The 22,219-nt window shown below is 37.5% G+C and overlaps 2 protein-coding genes across 6 annotated transcripts in view; one reads left to right on the forward strand and one right to left on the reverse strand.

The window, feature by feature from the left end:
* Positions 1-2,378, reverse strand: part of GTF2E1 (general transcription factor IIE subunit 1) — a 48,697-nt gene extending 46,319 nt beyond the window's left edge. For 3 of the 5 annotated variants that reach the window (XM_079922028.1, XM_079922023.1, XM_079922027.1), the window contains exon 1: positions 2,120-2,378. The gene's annotated coding sequence lies outside the window, so the exon portion shown is untranslated. Of the gene's footprint in view, positions 1-334; positions 567-1,936 lie in introns of those variants that run through there. The other 2 variants (XM_079922024.1, XM_079922025.1) reach the window with 2 other exon arrangements.
* Positions 2,379-2,386: 8 nt separating this feature from the next.
* RABL3 (RAB, member of RAS oncogene family like 3) overlaps positions 2,387-22,219 on the forward strand; it is a 39,911-nt gene continuing 20,078 nt past the window's right edge. The window contains exons 1-2 of the mRNA XM_079922029.1: positions 2,387-2,452; positions 7,989-8,080. Coding sequence (XP_079778155.1) covers positions 2,407-2,452; positions 7,989-8,080 — 138 coding nt within the window. The 5' untranslated portion in view covers positions 2,387-2,406. The remainder of the gene's footprint in view (positions 2,453-7,988; positions 8,081-22,219) is intronic.

The raw sequence follows: 22,219 nt of genomic DNA on the forward strand, positions 1-22,219 counted from the left end.
TATTAGAGGAACAAAATCAAAAGGACCCAATAATACATTGGAAATGGAGTTACAGAGTAGGGAAATTTTAAATAGCTATTTGGGGTTTTTTTCCCAAAATTTTATTGGCATAAAATATACAAAACATAAAATTTACCGATTAAGTATTTTTAAGCAGACAGTTCAGTAATGTTAAATACATTCATAATGCTAACCAACTATCACCACCAACCACTTCCACAACTCTTTTCACCTTGTAAAACTGAAACATTATACCTATTAAACAATAACATATAGCTATTTGTTTTAAACCAGTGTAACTAGAAAAGTACTACTATGAGAAAGAGGTTAACACCTGAAGAGGAACAGGTTTGGAAGAAACGAGGCATTCATTCAGTTTTAGTTGCTTGTCTTTGAGGAAATAACACAGAATATTACCATGAAGATGTCCTACAGGTGGCTGAACAAATGAAACTGGAACTCAGCAAAGAAGTCATGCTGTGCCACCTTGTTCAAAATCTCTACACTCTAAAATCCTCCTTCCTGAACATTGTGTTCTCTCCTTCACTGCTTCTACTCCCCCAATTATGCCGAATCTCCTCAATCTCTGGATTTCATAATACTGAGATGAGAGGTCTCAAACTGGTAGCCTGTGCCACATCGTTTGACTCAAAGAATGTTTGGAAAATTTTCTGAATTTGTGGTTAACATTAAAAATCATGAGATTTCACATCAATTTCAATTTTTTCAGGCCCTCTTGAGAACTGCAAATATCTGCAGAAAAAAATGAGACCATGTTCCCACATGGAAACAATTAGCTAAAGAGCAGCTGACATTTTTAAACAGGGAAGGAGCTTGGCTGGCCTCTGGAGACTTTGCAGTGTGTGACCTCTGGGGGCCAGGCCTTGTTTCTTCTTCTTAGCTTCAGAATCTATCAGTCACCTCCCAGCCTCACCTACCACCCTACAGCCCAGACCCCCAAAGGCAAGTTGGTTTTGCTTTTGAACCCTATGTATTCTAATCATACAAACACCGGGCAACAGAGTTGGAGAAACAAAGTTGAAATGAATGCATTCTCTGTGCTTGGTCTACCCTCCTCAGCTTTATCTCCGGCCACACTGGCATCCTCTCAATTCTGTGAGCCACACACGCGTTCCCTACTTCCAGGCCTTTGCACATGCTGTTTTCTCTGCTCCCACAGCTAAGCCCAAAGTCCCTTCTCCTAATCATCCTTCACATCTCAAATGACATTTCCTCAGACACCTTCTCAGACTTCCCTTAGTGGCTCAGAATGATCCCCCCCCCCTTCACATGTTCCCATAGTTCTTTTCCCTTCTTCGCTGCAGTGAATAGACTTATACTTTCTCCATGTCTACCTCGGAGACCAGGAGATTAATCTTGTTCACCACTGACTTTCCAACGTGCAGCACAGCTGGTCTAGTACTTCCATAAAACTTTCAATAGGTCTCGTAAAGCACCTTTTCTTCAAACATGCCCACCCTGCCAGCTTCCCCCCAATTCACTTCCTCCACTGCAGCTTCCAGAGTAGAAAAAGATAGGGTATTGGAAACCCTCTTCTTAAACTTCAAATGGTTTTAAGGAGGTGAAAGCATCAAATTCGTGATTGTAAAGGATTATGCTGACTGCAGCGTGTAAAAGAAGGAAGGAGTGGATGTGGGGAGTCCTGTCAGATTATTTCAGTATACTTCTATTCCAGTTCCAGAAGAACTTGGATTCTACACAACCAACTGGCTTTCTCGGCTACCATATTTCACGGTACTCTCCACGCCTTCATACATACAGTGGCATATCACCGCGAAACCTCCGGACAAGCTGGCCTCCACGAGCCCGGTAATGTTTACCTCCTCCCCACTGTGACACCCCGACACCCTAGATCCGCTCGGACTCTACCAGCTGAGTCCAGAGGCCACACTCGGCGCAGCCAAGCCCGTCCTACCCGAGGTCGCACATGGGCCGCTCCGGGTCAATAGTTCTTTGGAAACCAAGAAGAGAACCGAGTCAAGAGAGCAGCTAAGGGGGAGGAGGCTAGCTATGGAGAAAGGAGCGAAAAGCAGAAGACACCCTGAAAGGCGGCGCCGGGCCAGGGAACCGAGAACAAGGAACAGGGAACAAGGTTTACCAAGGCGAATCCTCGAACACTCCCACTACAGCTTCCCTCAGCGCCTCAACTACTGGTTTAAACGAGCCACGCCACTTGTGCGACAAGGAGAACGCCCTATTCCTGCGACCAGCTTTAGCAACCACCCGCTACTTTTAACTAGGCGGGCCAATCAGCACAGTGAGGCCTTCAATCAAGACAGTCACGCTCCTATTGGCCAATGACATTGAAGACTCCGCCTTCCAATCCCAGCTCTGATTGGCCTATAATCCCGGAATAGGCGTTAACCTCAGGAAGGCAGTGGCAAGATGGCGTCCCTGGATCGGGTGAAGGTACTGGTGTTGGGAGACTCAGGTGAGCCGCTTAACCCGCCTCTGGGGCTCCCGACACTTTTGAGTTATCCGAAAATCCTCCCCTTTCACTCTCCCTTTACACACACACCGACTAACTGACTCCGGCCCGTGGCTGAATTCCCTCTTAAGGCCTAAAGACTACACTTCCCAGAGGACTTTGCTCAATTTAACGGAGCGGCGGCATCGCAGGGGTGGGGGGCGCGGAGCCGGGGCCTTTCTCTGTTTTCGCTGGTTTCTACGTCGGTTTCCAGGGCGACCGAAGCCTAGTGATACTTTGTTTTAAAAGATCTGCGGAGGTTGAGTGTTGTACTGGGCGCCGTGCTGAGACAGAAGTTCGGACCTTGCCTTTAATAGATTTTGTTAATTAAAGAAACCAAATGTGCACTAAGAAGAATGACACTGTTCCAAGTGCTTTGCATATATTAACTCATTTAATCCTGAGATCAGTCCTATTATCCCATTTCACAAATGACAAATCTCTTTTAAAGAGATGTAAATGACAGAACTAGTTTGAGCCGGGAGTCCACGTACTTAGAACACTAACCCATATTATTTCGTGAAGTATCAGGTGGTAGACCTGTTTTAGTCTCAACTGCGCTTCTTTTTTCTTTGTTCTGTTTAATCTTAATTGAAAAACTGTTATGTGCTAGGCTGGAAGAAATAGAAAAAATAAGATAAGGGCCATTTTATGAAGCAGCTAGGACTTAATGCTGAGCCCAGTTTAATCCTAGTGTTAAAATTCTTACCTTGGACGCTTGAGAACAGGAGTTGAAGTCTGTGTTTCTATCTCCCCTTCACTATCCTGTTTCTCATACCCTCCACTCCTAAGCGTCTTAAGAACTTGGAATAAATGTTAACCTTGCATTTCATAGACGTGCTTTTCTGGAGTTGACCTTTGGATGTCTGCTTGAGCAAAGACGTTGTGTCAGATGCTTGGAGGTGGAGAGGACATACCCCAAAGAGCTTGAAAACTAGCCTTACCAAACTGAATAAAATTGGAGGGGGGAGGAGGTTGAGAACATTTTCACATTGCCTGAAGATTATTTGCATTGCAAAGTATTTTACAGAGAGCATTATTTAATATTCCCTTCAGAAAGTTGCATTATGAAATTCTATGAACATAATCCAATTTATGTCAACTTTAGCATGAAGTGGTGCTGAAGTTAATTTAATAAAAGCACTCAGTTTTACAGATAAAGAAAGCAACAGTGGTCTAAATGGGCTTCGTAGGAGTATCACCAAGTAGGATTTAGAAGAATCCAGAGCTAACACAGTTCTTCATGATATGTGAAGTGGGTGCTTTCTCTCATTTATAATTACCTTTCTATTGCATCTAACAATCGCTTCATGTTACATCTTGCTCAAACTAATCGATTTATTTTTTTCCCAAAAAAATTATTTCCCTATTATAATACATGGCAAATGCTGAATTAGGTGCTGGGGATATAACTGTGGAATCAATGCATTACACAACAGCATTGAATTGGCTGCTGTATTAAATGTGAAAAAGTGATCAGGCAGTTAGTAAGCCTTTTAAAATTATTATTATAGTTTAGTTGTAAAACAGAAGACAGAGCTATGCCCACCAGGAAAGTGATTGATCTTGTCACACATTCACTGTTGTTAGGCTATATGTGCAAAGTCAGTTATTGTCTTTTTATCAGTTCCCTTTTAACAATGATTTGCTGTCTTACAAGTTAGAATATACTTTTTACATTTCATCTGCCTTTGTATTTAAACTTCAAAGTTTACCTTGAATAAAGGCTCATTTCCCCTGTGAAATTTTGAGGATTTCGCAAATATATAAAGGAATGACTAGGGATTTAGAAATTTGTTTGTATCCCATAGAGATATTTGATAATTTAGTAAGGAATCCTGAAAGTCTCTCTAACATGCACACACTCTTTTCTCTTTGTTCCTTCATATGTAAGGGATGAGCTTAATACATTACCAGCTCTGTTTGGAGCTGGCATTTATTTGATTATATTGAACTTTTTTTCCCCAGCAAATCAAGTGCATTCTTTTGATCTAAGTTAGTTCTAATGATGAAAACATTGAATCAGAATTTTCCAAAATTCTTAAAGTTAACCACTATTCTTGGCACTTCTGTTGTTCTTACTGTTTAAAGTTCATCCCATGTTAGCTAACTCTTATCACCCAATGCAGTTAATTCATGGAGAGCTATACAATATTATTACATAGAGCTGTTTACTCTGACACAGTTAAGCTTAACTAGAATTTCAAGACTTGTATCAAGCTGATAACTAAATGCCTAGTTATATTCCTCCAACATAAACAAACCTACATGTAAACACAAAAATCAACAATATGCCCTAAAGGCCATAGATATCAGATGCAATGCAGTAAATAAAATACAAAGCTCACTTTGAGTAGTCAAAAATCTTACGTGCCTGTATGTAAAAAAATAAAAGGAATGAAAGGGAAATCTGGGGAAATGTTTGGTTCAATTACATGAGCAGCTAGTATATGAAGAGGTCATGTAAATTGACAACAGTAAAACCTAGTAGATAAATGGGCGGAGCACATCAATAGATAATTCATAAGAGAGGAAAAACAACTGGTTAGCAAAGATGAACATAATGTGTATCTTTACCAGAAGGTAAAGAAATGCAGACTAAAGCAAGATGTCACTTTTTTTTCTCTTATAAGCTAACAACGATGAAAAAGCAACTACATACTGTTGAGGTGCAACAAGACCTGCAGGCTTATGTGTATGGCGGGTGGCATAGTAACCAGATAAACATTGTCAATGTATATCAAGAACTTTCAATGTTGATTTCGGTTTACATATTAATTTCACTTCTGGGAAGGTATACTAATAAAATAATTTTAATTTTAAACGAAAGTGTAAACAGAAATCTTTTCTTAGCATAATGAAAAGTTCAAAGCACCCTAATACCTAATAATGAGAAAATGGTTACATAAATCATTATGTCTCCTCTCTGAACTACTATGGAGACATTAAAAATATTTATGAAGATTCTGTAATAACATGGAAATTTTTAGCCACTAAATAAGTACTAATTAAGGCCCTCTCTGAGTACTGGAAATAAAAAATGAGTAAAACCCAGTCCCAGGCCTCAAAGAACTTAAAATCAAGCAGAGTGAGTAAACTCTATAAACAAGCAAGTGTAATAGTGTATTTTAAGTGCTCTATAGAAAAATGTACAGTGTACAGCGGAGATGCAGAGGATGGTGGGTGATGTGCTTAGTTCTACCTGTATGGAGTAAGAGAAGACTTTATATCTAGAATGATGCTGAGTCTTGAAAGATTAATTCACCAGGCCAATGAGAGGGAAAATGGAAGGAGAGGATGTGTAGGATATTTCAGACAAAACCAGCTGTGTAAGCAAAGGCTATGTTTCATTGTTTTTAAGTACACTGTGTAATATATTCACAATAACAACCTGCTTATAGAAAAACTCTGCTTATGAATTTAAATCTACATTATTGACAGTAGTGCTCTTTGGGTGATTTATTTTCTTCTTTTTTTTCTGTACTTTCTAGATAGACTGTAAATAAAACTTTATAATAAAAAGTGATAGATCCATGCACAGTAATGCGCACAAAGAGGTCGGCTAAATTTTTGATAACTAGTGACGCATAAAGATTCACCAACAATGCTTGTTATAATGGCATCCCAGTTATGTTAATTGAATGAGTAACTCTACACATAAATGTACAGGGATAGCTCATTCCCTTTCCTCTTCCTACAGATCTCAGAATACTAGCCCTAGCATTAGTAATTAGATTATCCTAAACCCAGGAGATCTATAAGAAAAGAAAGTGCTGTCCTACTGAATGGGAGAAGATATTTGCAAGCAACATATCTGATAAGGGGCTCTCCAGAATATATAAAGAACTCATACAACTCAAATCAAAAAACAATCCAATTAAAAAATAGGCAGAGTACCTTAATAGACATTTTTCCAAAGAAGACATACACATGAAAAGATGGTCAGCATCCCTAATCATCAGGGAAATGCACATCAAAACCACAATGAGATATCATCTCACACCTGTCAGAATAACTCATCAAAAAGACAACAAATAACAAGTGTCATCGAAGATGTGGAGAAAAGGGAACCCTCATGTACTGTCAGTGGAATTGTAAATTGGTGCAGCCACTGTGGATAACAATATGGAAGCTATTCAAAAAATTAAAATAGAATTACTGTATGATCCAGCAGTTCCACTTCTGGGTATTTACCTGAAGAAAACAAAAAGACTAATTCGAAAAGATGTATGCACCCCTATGTTCATTGCGGCATTATTTATAGTAGCCAAGATATGAAAGCAACCTCAGTGTCCACAATAGATGAATGGATAAAGAAAATATGTGTATATATACACATACAGGTCGACTATTAGCCATAGAAAGAATGAAATCTTGCCATTTGCGACAACATGAATGGATTTAGAAGGTGTTATGCTAAATGAAATAAGTCAGAAAGACAAATACTGTATGATCTCATTTATATGTAGAATCTAAAAAAAAAATGAACAAACCAAATGAAACAGACTCATACAGAGAACAAACTGGTGGTTGCTAGAAAGGAGAGGTGGGGAGAGGGGTGAAATAGGTGCAGGGAATTGAGTACAAACTTCCAATTATACATAAGTCACAGGGATGTATTGTACAGCATAGGGAATATCACCAGTGGTACTGTAATAGCTTTGCATGGGGACAGATGGTTACCAGACTTATTGTGACGATCATTTTGTAATGTATTTAAGGATTGAACACCTGAAACTAACATAATATTGTATGTCAACTATACTTCAATAAAAAGAAAAGACAAGTGCTGTCTATGAAGTTAAAGGGCCATGATGTAGAAGAAGAAGAAGAGTTGTTCTCCTTTTCCAAAAGATAAGTCTGGGCCAAGTGGTTGACTGCTTTCTAAAAATCACTGTATGGGAGAACTGGAATATCTAAATATGGAATTGTGAAATGGTGAATCCCTGTCACTGATAGTGTTCAAGCATAATCTGAAAGACGATCTAACAGGGTCTGTGGAAGGGGCCTCTGCATTGGTGGTCAGGATAGAGGAGATTACCTCTAAGATATGTTAAGATTCTACAATTCTAAAATAGGCTGAATAGATGAAATCCTTCCAAAGGAAAGGGATTAGTTTATTTGAAATTGCCCTGGACCAGTAGTTCTCAAAGTGAGTTCCCTGGATCCGTAGCATCAACATCACCTGGGAATATGTTAGAAGTGCAAAATCTTTGGGTTCCATGACAGACCTGTCAAATTGGAAACTCTGGGGACAGGACCCAGCATTCTGTGTTTTAACAAACCCTCCAGAGGATTCTGATGCTAAATTTGAGAGAACCAGTGTCCTTAACCATCTTCTCTTTATCAATGAAGCTTATTAAATCATTGGTATGGTATGAACACCCTTTAAACAACCATGCTTTATATATCATTATTACTGCTTATTCTCAGTCTTACTTTTGCCATAATATATTTCAGCATGTCTTTTAAATGACTAGAGTTCTTGTATCTTTTACAGGTGTTGGGAAATCTTCCCTAGTTCATCTCCTGTGCCAAAATCAAGTGCTGGGAAATCCGTCATGGACTGTGGGCTGCTCAGTAGATGTCAGGGTATGTGCTTCTTATATTTTAGTTTTTCAGTGCCATATTAAAGATAACTCCTTCAAATTCATGATCCAATTACAGCCCTGTAGTCAAGACTAAGTAATAATAATAGCTGGGTTTTATTAAACACCTACTTTGTGCTAGATACTATGCCCAATGTTTTACATGTCTTTGCTTACTTAGTCTTTTTTTTTTTTTTAAATATTTATTTATTTATTTATGGCTGTGTTGGGTCTTCATTTCTGTGCGAGGCTTTCTCCAGTTGCGGCAAGTGGGGGCCACTCCTCATCGCGGTGCGCAGGCCTCTCACTATCGCGGCCTCTCTTGTTGCGGTGCACAGGCTCCAGACGCGCAGGCTCAGTAATTATGGCTCACAGGGCTAGTTGCTCCACGGTATGTGGGATCTTCCCAGACCAGGGCTCGAACCCGTGTCCCCTGCATTGGCAGGCAGATTCTCAACCACTGCGCCACCAGGGAAGTCCCACTTAGTCTTTTTTAAACTGTAAGATATAGCTACAAAAATTAAGGCATAGAGAAGTAAAGTAATTTGATCAAATTCATTCAGTTCATAAGAAGCAGAGTCAAGATTTGATCCTAATTAGTCTGATTCCAGAGACTTCACTTTTAATTACTATACTGTATATCTAGAGTTCACTTAACATGCTCCATAAATCATTCTGCTCGAGGCTTTCCCACTAAGACAGCCAACTTTTGGCTAGAAATATAGTGTAAAGGCAAAAGCTTCTGGAGCCTTATATCTAGGTCATCTGTTCCACATCACATTTAGGAAACCCAAGTGCAGTTTCCACTGAATTAGCTATCTTCCCAGATATTTTGGTCTTGGTAATTCCAGCTATTCCTGTCCAGGCCTCTCTTGTACTAGCATACCTCTCTCCATTGAGTTAAGAAATAAATAAGGAGGGAATAGCAGTTAGCTAGATTGACAGTTATTTTCCTTCAGTTCCTTGAACCTGTTGTTCCACAGTCTGCGATATATATTGCCACTGATTAGAAATCCTCTGTCAGCCTAAGTGTTATTCCTTTTTAAGGTAATTTCTTCTCTCTAGTTGCTTTAGAAAAAAAAAATTTTTTTATAATCTTTGATGTTCTGTAGTTTTGCTAACCTACATCTAGGGGTGGATTAGTTTTTAGTCATCCTACTCAGAAGTTGTACGCCTCGTATATATCTTCATTTTTCAAAATTTTTAGCCATTATCTGTTTGCCTTACCTCTTTCCTTCTATCTTCTTCTTTTGAACTTCTATTGGATTTTTGTCCTCCACATCTTTTAATTGCACTTTCATGTTTTCTATTGTTTGTTTCTCCGTGGTGCATTCTGGATGATGTACTCATATCTGCCTTCCAGTTAACTAAGAATCTCTTCAACTATGTCTAATCTGTTTTTTAATAAATCCACTCAGTTTTTTATTTCAGTAACTGTAACTTCTAATTTCCAGATGTTCCTTTCGGTTCTTTTTCAAATGTCAAAATTTTTCAAAATATTCTGATCTTTCATTATATTTTACTTTTTATTTTAATCATATTCAACATAATATTTTATGGTTTCTTTTGGCTTGTTCTATTTTTTTTTCTGGGTAGGTGACAGATGTCCTACTTGCTATATATGCAGACTCTACCTCATGGAAATGTACCTCTTGTATGGTTTGTAATTCTTGAAGATGACCACATCTTCAACAGGATTTTTTTTCTCCTCTTCCCTTTTGAAGTCTTGTATGCTGTGTTGTGAGAGTACAGTGCCTTTCATTTCTGTTGCTGCCAGAGCCCTAGCGATTTCAGTGATCCTTGTAATTACTCAGCTTGGAATTTCCATGCAATCTTGATAATGTAAATTCCCCCCAGCATCTGATTGTGGTTTCCATTTTTTGTGGATCTTTCATCTACTTTCTACAAGGTCCCTGACAGAAAGTTTTTCCTGCTTTCCTTAGCCAGTGGACAGAGTTTTTCCTACTCTCTTTCACTGACTGGGCTGCTCATCAAGGGTCCGCATTTCAAGAAGGGAATCTGTTCTTTGTCACTCACCCACATATACTCTTGCCTTAAAAGCTGGAAAACAGACCCCTATTCTTGGCTGGGCAGTAAAACTTTGGGGACCAACCCCTAAAGTTATATCTGAATCTGGGTCAGCTCCCATTTCATAATCTTTAAGTTTTTCCTTCATTTCTAGCATCTGGGGAATTTCCTTTTTTTTTTTTTTCTTAAGTGTGTCCTTTTTATTTTTAAAAAATATTTTTATGGCATTTCTATGAGTTTGAAGTCGGAGGGGACCTGTCTATATCATTTCAGCCTACTATGTTCCCAAATTCTTAGCTATGGAAGAAAAAGAAACTAGATAATGAATTCAGTGGCAACTTTATTTAAGTTTGGGAGACCCAATAATAAGCTCTGGACAAAATTTCCCTTTGGACTTTTCTAGCTCCCTTTCTGTGAGAAAGCTTAACATATTGAAAAGAAACTTAGAGTTGAACTTCCACTTCTTGAGTCAGTCGCATATTGCTTTTGCTTCTTAAAGAGAAACTTAGACTAATCAGTTTACTTCTCTGAGCCTTAGTATGTCATCTGCAAATTAGAGGTAAATAATACCTGCTTTATCTAGCCTGCAGGTTTGTAGGGAGGATGAGAGAGAAGCTTAAAAGGTGTGAAGTTAAGGTCTAGTGCTTTACAATTTGAAGTTGAAATTGAACTTAAATTCATTTTCCTGCCCCGCCCACCTGCCCCTCTTATCTACTCAGAGCCCAGTCTGCGCGTGTAATTCACCTTTTGTCTTATTTGGGGTTTTTTCCCCTTTTCTTATTGAATTGGCTAAATCCCCAGTACAGTGTTAAGTAGAAGTGGTGCTAACAGGCATCCATGTCTCATTCCCAATCTCAGGAAATTTTTAATGTAATACCATTAAATATGGGTTTTGCTATAGGACTTTTTGTAGATATACTTTATCAGATTAAAGTTACCTTCTCTTTCTGTTTCGATGAGAGTTTGAACCACGAACTGGTATTGGATTTTATCAGGTGCTTTTGCATGATAATCATAATTTCCCTGCTTTATTTTGTAACTATGGTAAATTATTTTGATTGATTTTTAAATGTTAAACCAACTTTGCATTCTTGGAGTAAATCCAACTTGGTCTTGATGTATTCTTTTCATATATCACTAGATTCAATTTACTAATACTTTTTTTTTCAAATATTTGCATCTAAATTCATGAGGAATATTGGCCTATCATTTTCCTTTCTTATAATCTCCTTGTGGGATTTTAGTATCAGGATTATGCTAGCCTCGTAAAATGAGTTGGGAAGTTTTACCTCTGTATCTATTCTCCGGAAGAGTTTATGTAAGATTGGTTTTATTTCTTCCTTAGGTATTTGGAAGAATTCACAGTTAAAAACCTCTGGACCTAAAGTTTTCTTTGTGGGAGTTTTTAAATAACATTAAAGAAAATATGAAAATGACTATTTCTTCTATATCAATTTTGATAACTTACGTTTTTGAAATAATTTGCTTCATGTAAATTGTCAAAAAATTTGTTTTTATATCCTCTATTGTCTTTCAATATCTGTAGGATCTGCAGTAGTATTCCTTCTTTCATTTCTGATATGGGTAATTTGTGGCCTTTCTCTTATTTTCTTGGTCAGTCTTGCTAGAGGTCTATCTAGGACCAGTTTGGGGCTTTGTTGATTTTATCTATTATATGTCTGTTTTCTATTTTATTAATTTCTGGTTTTTTCTCTATTATGTCTATACTTTCTTTGGGTTTAATTAGCTGTTTTTTTTTCTAACTTCTTGCACTGGGTAGTTGTTTCACTGGTTTTTTTCAGGCTTCCCTTTAGAAAGCTCTAAGGCTCTAAATTTCTATCTAGGCACAGCTTTAGCTGCCTCTCTGAAATTTTGTTCATTATCATTCAGTTCAAAATACTGTCTAATTTCCATTATGATTTCTTCTTTGACTCATGGGTGGTTTAGAAATGTGCCACTTAATTTCCAAACTTTGAGAATGTTTATTATCTTTTAATTATTGATTTCTAGCTTACTTTCATTGTGCATAGAACATGTGCTGTATGATTTCATTCTTTGAAATTTGATGAGATTTGCTTAATGCCAATTTTGGTAAATATTTCTGTGCACTTGAGAAGAATGCATATTTTGTAACTGTTGAGTGCATTGTTCTAAATATATCAATTAGGTCAAGTTTGTTAGTCTTTTTGTTCAAATCTTCTCTATCTCGACTGATTTTCTTTGTTGCTTGTTTCATCAGTTGCTAAGGAATGAGTATTATAATCTCCAACTATAAGTGTGGATTTTTCTATTTCTCATTTTAATTCTGCCCATTTTTGTTTATATATTTTGAGGTTGTTTTATTAGGTGTGTTCTAATTTAAGATTGTTTAAACTTCCAGAAGGGTTTAACATTTTATCATCATGATATATCCTCTGTATATCCAGTAATACATTGTACTTTGAAGTCTATTTTGTCTGGTAATAAAACAGCTAAATCCCACTTTTTTCCCCAGTTTTATTGAGATATAATTGACATATAACTTTGTATTAGTTTAAGGTGTACAACAAAATGATTTGATATATGTATATACTGAGAAATGATTACCACAATAAGTTTAGGTAACATGCATAACCTCACATAGTTACAATTCTTTTCTTGTCATGAGAATTTTTAAGATTGTGTTCACTAATGAATGAATGGATAAAGAAATTGTGTTATATATACAGTGGAATATTATTCAGCCATAAAAAAGAAGGAAATTCTGCCATTTGAAACAACATGGATGGACCTTGAGGGCATTATGCTAAGTGAAATAAGTCAGAGAGAGAAAGACAATTACTGTATTAGCACACTTAGATGTGGAATCTGAAATAACCAAACTCATGGGAACAGAGAAGAAATTCGTGGTTGCCAGAAGTGGGGATGAAAGGGGGAGAGGGGTAATATGGGTGAAGATGGTCAAAGGTACAAACTTCCAGTTATAAGGTAAATAAGTTCTGGGGATATAATGTACAACATGGTGACTATAGTTAATAGTATTATATTGTATAAACCACCTTATTTTTAGTTAATGTTTTGTGGTGTATCTTACTTCCATCTCTTAACTTTTGTGTTTCCTGTACCCTTGTATTTACAGTGTATTTCTTGTAAATAAGATATAGTTAAATTTTGCTTTGATAAGCAGTCTGATGTCTTAGTTTTTTTTTGTTTTTTTGTTTGTTTGTTTTGCGGTACGCGGGCCTCTCACTGTTGTGGCCTCTCCCATTGCGGAGCACAGGCTCTGGATGCACAGGCTCTGGACACACAGGCTCAGCGGCCATGGCTCACGGGCCCAGCCGCTCCGCGGCATGTGGGATCCTCCCAGACCGGGGCACGAACCTGTGTCCCCTGCATCGGCAGGCGGACTCTCAACCACTGCGCCACCAGGGAAGCCCTGATGTCTTAGTTTTTTAATTTGATTCTTGGACCTTGCCCCCAGATATTCTTTTTTTTTTTAACATCTTTATTGGTGTATAATTGCTTTACAATGGTGTGTTAGTTTCTGCTTTATAAAAAAGGCCCCCAGATATTCTGATTCAGAGTTATACATGCCCAGGAATCTACATTTTAAGAAGCACCTGAGACAATTCTGGTGCAGGTGAACAGTGTTTTGAGGAACACTGGGTAGGATGTGGAATCAGTTTTCCAAGTGGATATGGAAGTGGTTAATGACAGGACTTAGAGAGGCAAGACTATGAATCAGATGCTGACAGGGAGTTAAAAGGTATTAACAGTAAGGGAAGAGGAAGGGAAGGGGAGTATAGCTAGATGGTCCAAAGCCTCATGCAAGGTATTTCCTATTTTTTAACTCCAGGGTAATTCGAATGTGGAAGAGTGAACAGCATCCATCTGAGAGGGCAGCAGGAGAAGTTTTATCTTCAGGGTAGAGGCTGGCATCAGTTAATACAATGAGGTTGAGGATAAGAATATAATGGAATTTTATATAATCATGGAGTAAGTTTCTAGGAGAGAAGTGGAAAGATTTGGAAGAAGGAAACAATTGGGATTGAATAATGGGTAGAGGAAGCAGAAAGCAGTTTGGGAATCAGAATATAAGAAACCAATTAAGGACCCAAAGTATATGGGAACTTAGGATAACAGGTCTTGAGTGTAGCTGGTAGCAAAATTTCCAAAAGAAACTTTGTCTTAGCAGCCTCCTGTATATGAAGGTGGAGACTCGGGGTGTATCTGTAAGGAGTTCTTCTACGTATGTCCCAGATTGCAGATCAATATGAGTTTAGTTAGTTCCCAAGAACCCTGACCAAGTTTTAGAAGTAACAGTAGCGATTTCCTTTGGAAACCCCTGCTTTTGGAGAAAGTGAAATTGAAGTTCCCTTGAGTTATCTTATGAAAGACTGTCGACTTTTGAACTCCCTCCATAGTTCCAGGGAACAGTGGGGAGGATGTAAAACTGCCCAAAGGGAGACTGGAATAAAGGCTACAGTAGTTGAAGACAAGTGTCATGTAATAATGTGATGGATTTTACTGGAATGAGTGTGTTACTAACTTCTTTAAAGCCAGACTGGCCTGAATTGCATTACCGTGGAAGAGTTGGGCATGTGGGGCTGAAAGTGATCTTGCTTTTATTACTCTTCATTGAATTGGGCTGGTTGATCTGTCTTCTTTGAGAAAAATGCATTTCTTGAGTGACAACATAAGTAAAAGGCATTTTTAAACGATAATCTTAAGGTAAGTTTTGATAGACATGTAAATTATATTGACTCTTGTTGTAATAAAGTGAACAGTTCTTCCCTCTAGCAAGGATGGTTAAATCTGATAAAGGCTTTACCTAAATAACTTGAAAGAACACTTTCTGCTGTAGCAGCTTTTATATTGCAATTACAGCTTCTGTGTTACTGAAACCTGAAAGGGGATCTCCAGAATCAGTATAGATCCATAAATACACACTCTTCAGAACTCTTAAAAACAGTTGCCCCATTTAGCTCATTTCACATCTGTTAACAGCCAACTAAAAATAGAGATGGTAAAGATGATAATGTAATGGTTTAATTTCAAGTACTGGGTGAAGCTAATAAGCTTAAAGTATGTACTCGGTAATTATTAACATTTTGGATTTAGTATGCAGTGCAGAGGTGTAACTGAACTGAAGGGAAGAGAGAGAAAAGTTTTATTTTGTGGTATTCTTCATTCATTGCTGTGTTCTAATTTTGTTGCCCCAAGTCTAATGGGACCAATATAAATGCATGGCTATGTTTAATTATGAAAACAAAACTTACAGAATTTAATCTTTTCACAAATTATAAATAAGGAAATTGATTTGTCATTTCTAGTTCACTTTAATGGGATTTTTAACTCTAATTTACACATTGCACACAATCAGTATCTATTGAATTCCTCTTGGGCAGCATAACAATATACAAGCACTGGGGAGAAAAAAAAATTTTTTAAGGGCAGTCTTCCTACCACTAAAAATATGAGATGGGAACTGGTAGGTGGGACAAGGTCTTTATATAAATGATCTTTAAAATAATGGTAATAATAAATGATGGCTAACATTTTTTAGTGCTTACTTTGGCTAGGCACCTATTTTGCATACTAATCCACAAGCCTTAATGCCCACAACCCTTTGAGGTAGGTACTATTAGCTTCCCTATCTGACACATGAAGTAGTTGAGGCACAGAAGTATTAACTGACTTGTTCACGGTCACAATGCTAATAAGTGATGGAGGTGGAATTCAAACCCAGACAGTCTGGTTCAGAAACCTGTGCTTTTGATCACTACTCTGTACTGCCTTTTGTTCCAGAATGGTATTAAGAAAAAGGTATTCTAATGCTGTTAAATACAGTAACGACTAGACTCATGGAGATTTAAATTTAATTTAAATGAACTAAAATTAAAAATTTAGTTGCTTGGTTGAACTAACCACATTTCGAGTGCCCAGTAGTCACATGTTGCTGGTGGTTACCATATTTGACATTTCCATCATCACAGAAAGTTCTGTGGGATAGCTCTGATATAGAATATAAGTGTTCAAGCAAGAAAGTGAGTCGCTTGTGAAGAACAGAAAATTATACTGAGTGTTAATGATTGAATGGGCAGCCTGGGCAACGGACAAATGTACTATTCCTTAAGAAGAGGGATCTATATTACAGGTGGAAGAGAAAGAAATGATAAATTTAGCTCTGGACATGATGAAGGGAGGGATCTGTGAGCTATCCAATGTCTGGAAGGCATTAGACGTGTTGAAGCTCAAGAGAGAATTCTGAATTGGAGTTATCTGTATAGGGATAATCCTGAACCATGAGAGCTGATGAGGTTTTCAGAAAGGAAAATTTAGAAAGAGAAGAGCTGAGGGAGAACCTTGGGGTATATTTAGAGAGTTGATGTTGAAAAGGGGGTCAGAGAAATATTGATCAAAGACATAGGAGGGATAGCCAAGATGATGAAATACCGCAAGAGCAAAAAAGAGATGAGAATTTCATGAAGGAGGGATTGATTTTTAGTATGAAATAATACAGAGATATAAGGACTAAGAGAAAAAAAATTGGATTTGGTGACGATGAAGGTAGTGCTGACCTTTGAAAACGCAATGGAATGTTAGTGGCAGAAACCAAATGATGTGAGTAGGCAGAGAGGAAATAGAAACAGGGGTTTAAATCAGTCGTTTAGAGGTTAAATAAAGGAGCAGATGGGTACAGAATAGAAGGGGAAAGTGAAGGGTTTTTTAATTTATTTTTTTATTTTTATAAATTATTTTATTTAATTTATTTTTGTCTGTGTTGGATTGCCGTGCGAGGGTTTTATCTAGTTGTGGTGAGTGGGGGCTACTCTTCATTGCAGTGTGTGTGCTTCTTGTTGTGGTGGCTTCTGTTGTTGTGGAGCACAGGCTCTAGGTGCGCAGGCTTCAGTAGTTGTGGTGCACAGGCTCAGTAGTTGTGGCTCGTGGGCTGTAGAGTACAGACTCAGTAGTTGTGGCACACGGACTTAGTTGCTCTGTGGCATGTGGGGCAGGTGGGATCTTCCCAGACCAGGGATCGAACCCGAGGTCCCTGAACTGGCAAGCGGATTCTTAACCACTGCACCACCAGGGAAGTCCAAGGGTTTTTTTTTTTAAATAGAGGAAATGAACTTGGCTGAAGGCAAAACAAGATTACTGGTAAGGAAGAGGCAGTTAGCAGACACCTTTATGATATTATTCATTCATTCATTTATTCATTCATTATATATATTGCATACCTCCTGGGTATCAGACACTGCAAAGAATTAGAAGTACAGCAATGAATGAGACAAATTCAATTCCTACTCCCCTGGTACACTCTCATTGTTGACTTTTTTCTATCCTTCTGTCTTTTCTCCCAACTCTCTCCTAAGACCTCCTACCTTCCTGACTCTCTTTAATAATAGTTCTACAGGCACACATACTAAACCAAACTTACTAGAGAATATCTACATCCACTGCTCTTTCCTGATGTGTATCATTTTCTTTACTAAATTTGTTTCTCCTTTTTAAAAATTACACACAATGAATAAACTCTTCAAATGAGACAAAACCTTTTATACTTAGTCTTGATTTGATTTCCAATAAAAAGTTAAGAGGTGAGTAAATGAGAAGTACCAAAGTTACAGTATAGTTCCTTTTCCCGTTTGATGATCAGGACATACTTTTGCTACCTGTTGAGAAAAATCCTTCTTTATATAGCTGTAAAGTCTGTAATGACTTTAAATATTCGTTCCGTGATGACCTGATTTAAATATAAAACACATTTCTTATAGTTTGGCATTACCCCCCATCATGTTGGGCTCTTAGTATAGCACCGACGGACCACTTATTGTGTCAAGAGCAATACTTGTTAAAATGTCAGGCTTTCCCTTGGAGATCACTCACCCATATAAAAGATATTATGTCATAGCTACGAGCTACAAGCCACGGTTAAAATTCTTAGGACTCATTACATTTGAATTAAGTAAAACTTAGTTTAATTCACCAGTTTGGAAAGAAAGAAGGGTACCTTCTCTTCTAATTCTGGAAGGAAACATGAAAAGATTTAATTAAGGAAGGTATTTTGTGGTGAAGAGTACAGATGAGTGGGTGAGTCTGGCTTGGGAGCGTGTGTAGCCAAAAGGGAGCTGGCTAATAGACTTGGTACATTGCAAGGCTAAGAGGGCATGCTACCTGGAAGTTGTATTACATAGTGGCTATTCTGGAAGGAGTTACAGTCTGTTTACAGTCTGTAAACATTAGACATTTGAAATAACTTTAGAGAAAAAAAATGATGTACTTAAATTGTTGCCCAGCTTAATTATGTATGAGAATCTCCTAGAGAGCTTTCTTTAAAATACAGATCCTTGAGCCTCACCCCAGAAGCTTCAAGAGTTGTCCAAGAATCTGTATTTTTTAAAATAAGCCTTCCTATTGGTTCTGATTTAATTTGTTCTTAGAACTGTACCTGAGAAGCACTGGAATTCAGTAAAATAATAAACTGAGTATAATAAAACCTTAGAGGATGATATATCCTGAATTTATTCCTTGATTTAACTAAACATATCAAAGCATCTAATATGTGCCAGGTATTATGCTATGTTGTAGGCCTACCAAGATGAATAATATGGTCCATGCTCTTAAGCTCAGAGTCTAATAGAAGAGATATCAGCAGATAAATAAGACAGTGTGGTTAGTGAAATGATAGAACTGTGCAGGATGTTATGGGAGCAAATAAGAAGAGTACCTAACTGGCCCTGATTGGTTTTGGAGCCAGGGAGGGTGGCAGGATCAACAAAGCTTCACTAAAGTAGTTGAGCTTTTTGATACCAGGTAACTGACTCCTTATAATACCTTGTATTGTTCGTTTCAGTGGTTTTGCTTAGAAATCTTGATATTATAAATTTCCTTGCTTTCATAAACAGAATTCATGTAGTTTAACCTTTTTATTGATGACTTAACATTTTCACATATTATCAGTTATTTATGCCTTATAGCAAAATAGTGATACCTTTTATCACAGTATACAAGATTACTTTCTATTATCCACAATGGTCCCCAACTGCTGTGATTTTGCTGTTGTCATTTTTGTGTCCTATCCTCTTTGTTGCCAGTCTGCTAATTGTCTTATCTTAACGTCAATGTGGCTATCTGTAGAATATCTTATTTACTTAAAGTTTTCCTTGGACAAAAGGATTTGGACCCAAAAAAAATGTGAATAAGTAAAAAGTATGAAGCATTCTGTTAAACATATTGATATATGCATTTTATGACATCTATTTTAACTATTCAGCTATCTTGCTTTCTGTTATTTCAGAGCCATTTGATATACAGAATATAACTTCTTCGTTTTGTAAGCAAAGAAACTGAGACTCAAAGATATCAGGGATAATTAGTAGCAATCAATGAATATAGTCTAGGCTTCCTGATACCAAAAGAGTTCCATTGTATAAAATGAGTAATTCTTAACTAGAGGTTACAGCAAAATCATTTGGAGAATTGTTCAAATTATGCATGCCAAGGACTGGACCCCAAAGTTACGGATTCAGTAAGTCTGACATGTATATTTCTTTTTTTTTAAGGACTTTTTTTTCCAGCTTTATTGAGATATAATTGACAAAAAAAGTTGTAAGATATTTAAAGTGTATATTGTGATGATTTACTATATTCTTACACATTGTGAAAGGATTCCTCCCATCCAGTTAATTAGCACATCCATCACCTCACATGTTTATTTATTATTTATTTGGTGAGAACATTTAAGTTCTATTAGCATGTTTCGGTTATACTATAGAGTGTTATCAACTACAGTCACCATATCATACGTTAGGTCCTCAGACCTTATTCATTTTAGAGATGAAAATTTGTACCTTTATACCAATTTCTCCCTATTTCCCCCACCCCTGCAACCCCTGGCAACCACTTTTCCATTTTCTGTTTCTATGAGTTTAACTTTTTATTTAGATTCTACATATAGGTGATAGCATGCAGTTGTTGTTTTTTTTTTCTCTGAGTGGCTTGTTTCACTTAGCATAATTCCCTCAAGATCCAATCATGTTGTCTCAAATGGCAGGATTTCCCCACCGCCCCCCCACCCCAGCCCCATGGCTGAATAATGGGATAATATTCCATCTCATGGCTGTATATCACATCTTCTCTATTCCTTCATCCATTGACAGACACTTGAATTGTCTTCATATCTTGACTGTTGTGCACAGAACATGGGAGTGCAGATATCTCTTCAGTATCCTGTTTTCATTTCCTTTGGATATATACCCAGAAGTGGGCTTGCTGGATCATATGGTAGTTCTATTTTTAACTTTTTGAGGAACCTTCATTCTGTTTCCATGGTGGCTGAACCAATTTACATTCCCACCAGTAGTGTACAAGGGTTCCCTTTTCTCCACATGCTTACCAACACTTGTTATCTCTTGTCTTTTTGATAACAGCCATATTAAGAGGTGTGAGGTGCTATCTCACACTTTTGATATTCATTTCCCTTCTGATTAGTGATATTGAGCACCGTTTCAGGTATTTGTTGACCATTTGTCTTCTTTGAAAAAATGTCTATTCAGTTCCTCTGCCCAATTTTTAAATTGGGTTTTTTGCTATTGAATTGTATTATTTCTTTATATATTTTGGATATTAACCCTTTATCAGATGTATGATTTGCAAATATTTTATCCCATTCCATAGGATGCCTTTTCACTTTGTTGCTCGTTTCCTTTGCTGTGTAGAAGCTGTTTTATTTGATGTAGTCCCACTTGTTTATTTTTTGCTTTTGTTGGCATGTATATTTCTAAAAAAAAAACCTTGAAAGATTCTGATGTACACCCCTGAACCACCGTATTATAATCTGGCTCTTGTCTATATTCTAATAGATAAGGTTGCCATATATCAGATTTCGTTTCTGAAATATAAGCAGTAAATTCTTATAGAGTCTAGACCATGAGAAAGAGAGAGATTTTGGAGTTTACTCTGAGTAAGAAAGTCATTGGAGAGTTTTGAATTGAAGGGGGATATGATCTAACTTTCATTTTAAAATGATCACTCTAGCTACTATTTGGAGAACAAATGGAGGGTGGTGGGAAAGTGAGTCGGTGAGGCTCTAGTGGGGAAATCAGTTAGGGGATGATTACATTAATTCAGGCAAAGAGATAGATAGAGGCTTTGAGGGTGGTAATAGTTGAGATGGTTTGAAGTGAACAGGTTTTGGATATTTTTTTAAGGCAAAAGCAACAGAATTTGCTGACAAATCAGATATGCAGTATGAGAGGAGTTAAGTTTTAAGTTAAGAGTTAAGTTAACGCTTAAGTTTTTGGCCCTTCAACTAACTAGAAGGCTAGAATTGCCTTTTACTGGATCAGAGAAAACTGGGAGAAGAATGGGTTTGGGAGGAAGATTGGGTTATTATTTTTAAATATGTTAAATTTGAGGTGCCTGTTAGACATCCAAATTGTAGTTAGGTGATATGGTAGTCTGAGGTTCAAGGGACTGCTCCAGGATGTATATAAATTTGGAATTCATCAACGTATTTATGACATTTTAAATCATAAGAGTAGATGAAATTGTCAAAAGAGCAAGTGTTGCGAGATATCCAAGAACTAAACCTTGGAACACTCTAACAATTAAGAGGGTAGAGAGATGAGGACAACCCAAATGGAGACTGAAAAGGCTTAGCCAGTGAGGTGGGAAGAAAAGCGGAACAGTATGATATTCCTGTAAGTTAAGTGAAGAAAGTATTGAAAGAGGAGTGATTAGTTTTATCAGATGATAGAGTAAGATGGAAACTATTCATTGATTGTTGGATTTAGCAGTGTGGAAGCCATTAATGACCTTGATAAGGAATATTTCAGTGGGGTGACTGGGACAAAAGGTGTGACAGGAATGAGTTCAAAAGAGAATATAAGGAAAAGAATCAGAGACAGTTGAGAAGAGACAACTCTTCGGAGGGCTTTTGCCGTAAAAAGGCATAGAGAAGTGGTTTGGCAGCTAGAGGAAGACATGAGGTCAAGAGAAAGTTATTTTTTTATTTTTTTTTTGCGGTACGCTGGCCTCTCACTGTTGTGGCCTCTCACTGTTGTGGCCTCTCCCGTTGCGGAGCACAGGCTCCGGACGCACAGGCTCAGCGGCCATGGCTCACGGGCCCAGC

The sequence above is a fragment of the Stenella coeruleoalba genome (genome assembly GCF_951394435.1).
Source record: "Stenella coeruleoalba genome assembly, chromosome: 5".
NCBI lineage: Eukaryota > Metazoa > Chordata > Mammalia > Artiodactyla > Delphinidae > Stenella > Stenella coeruleoalba.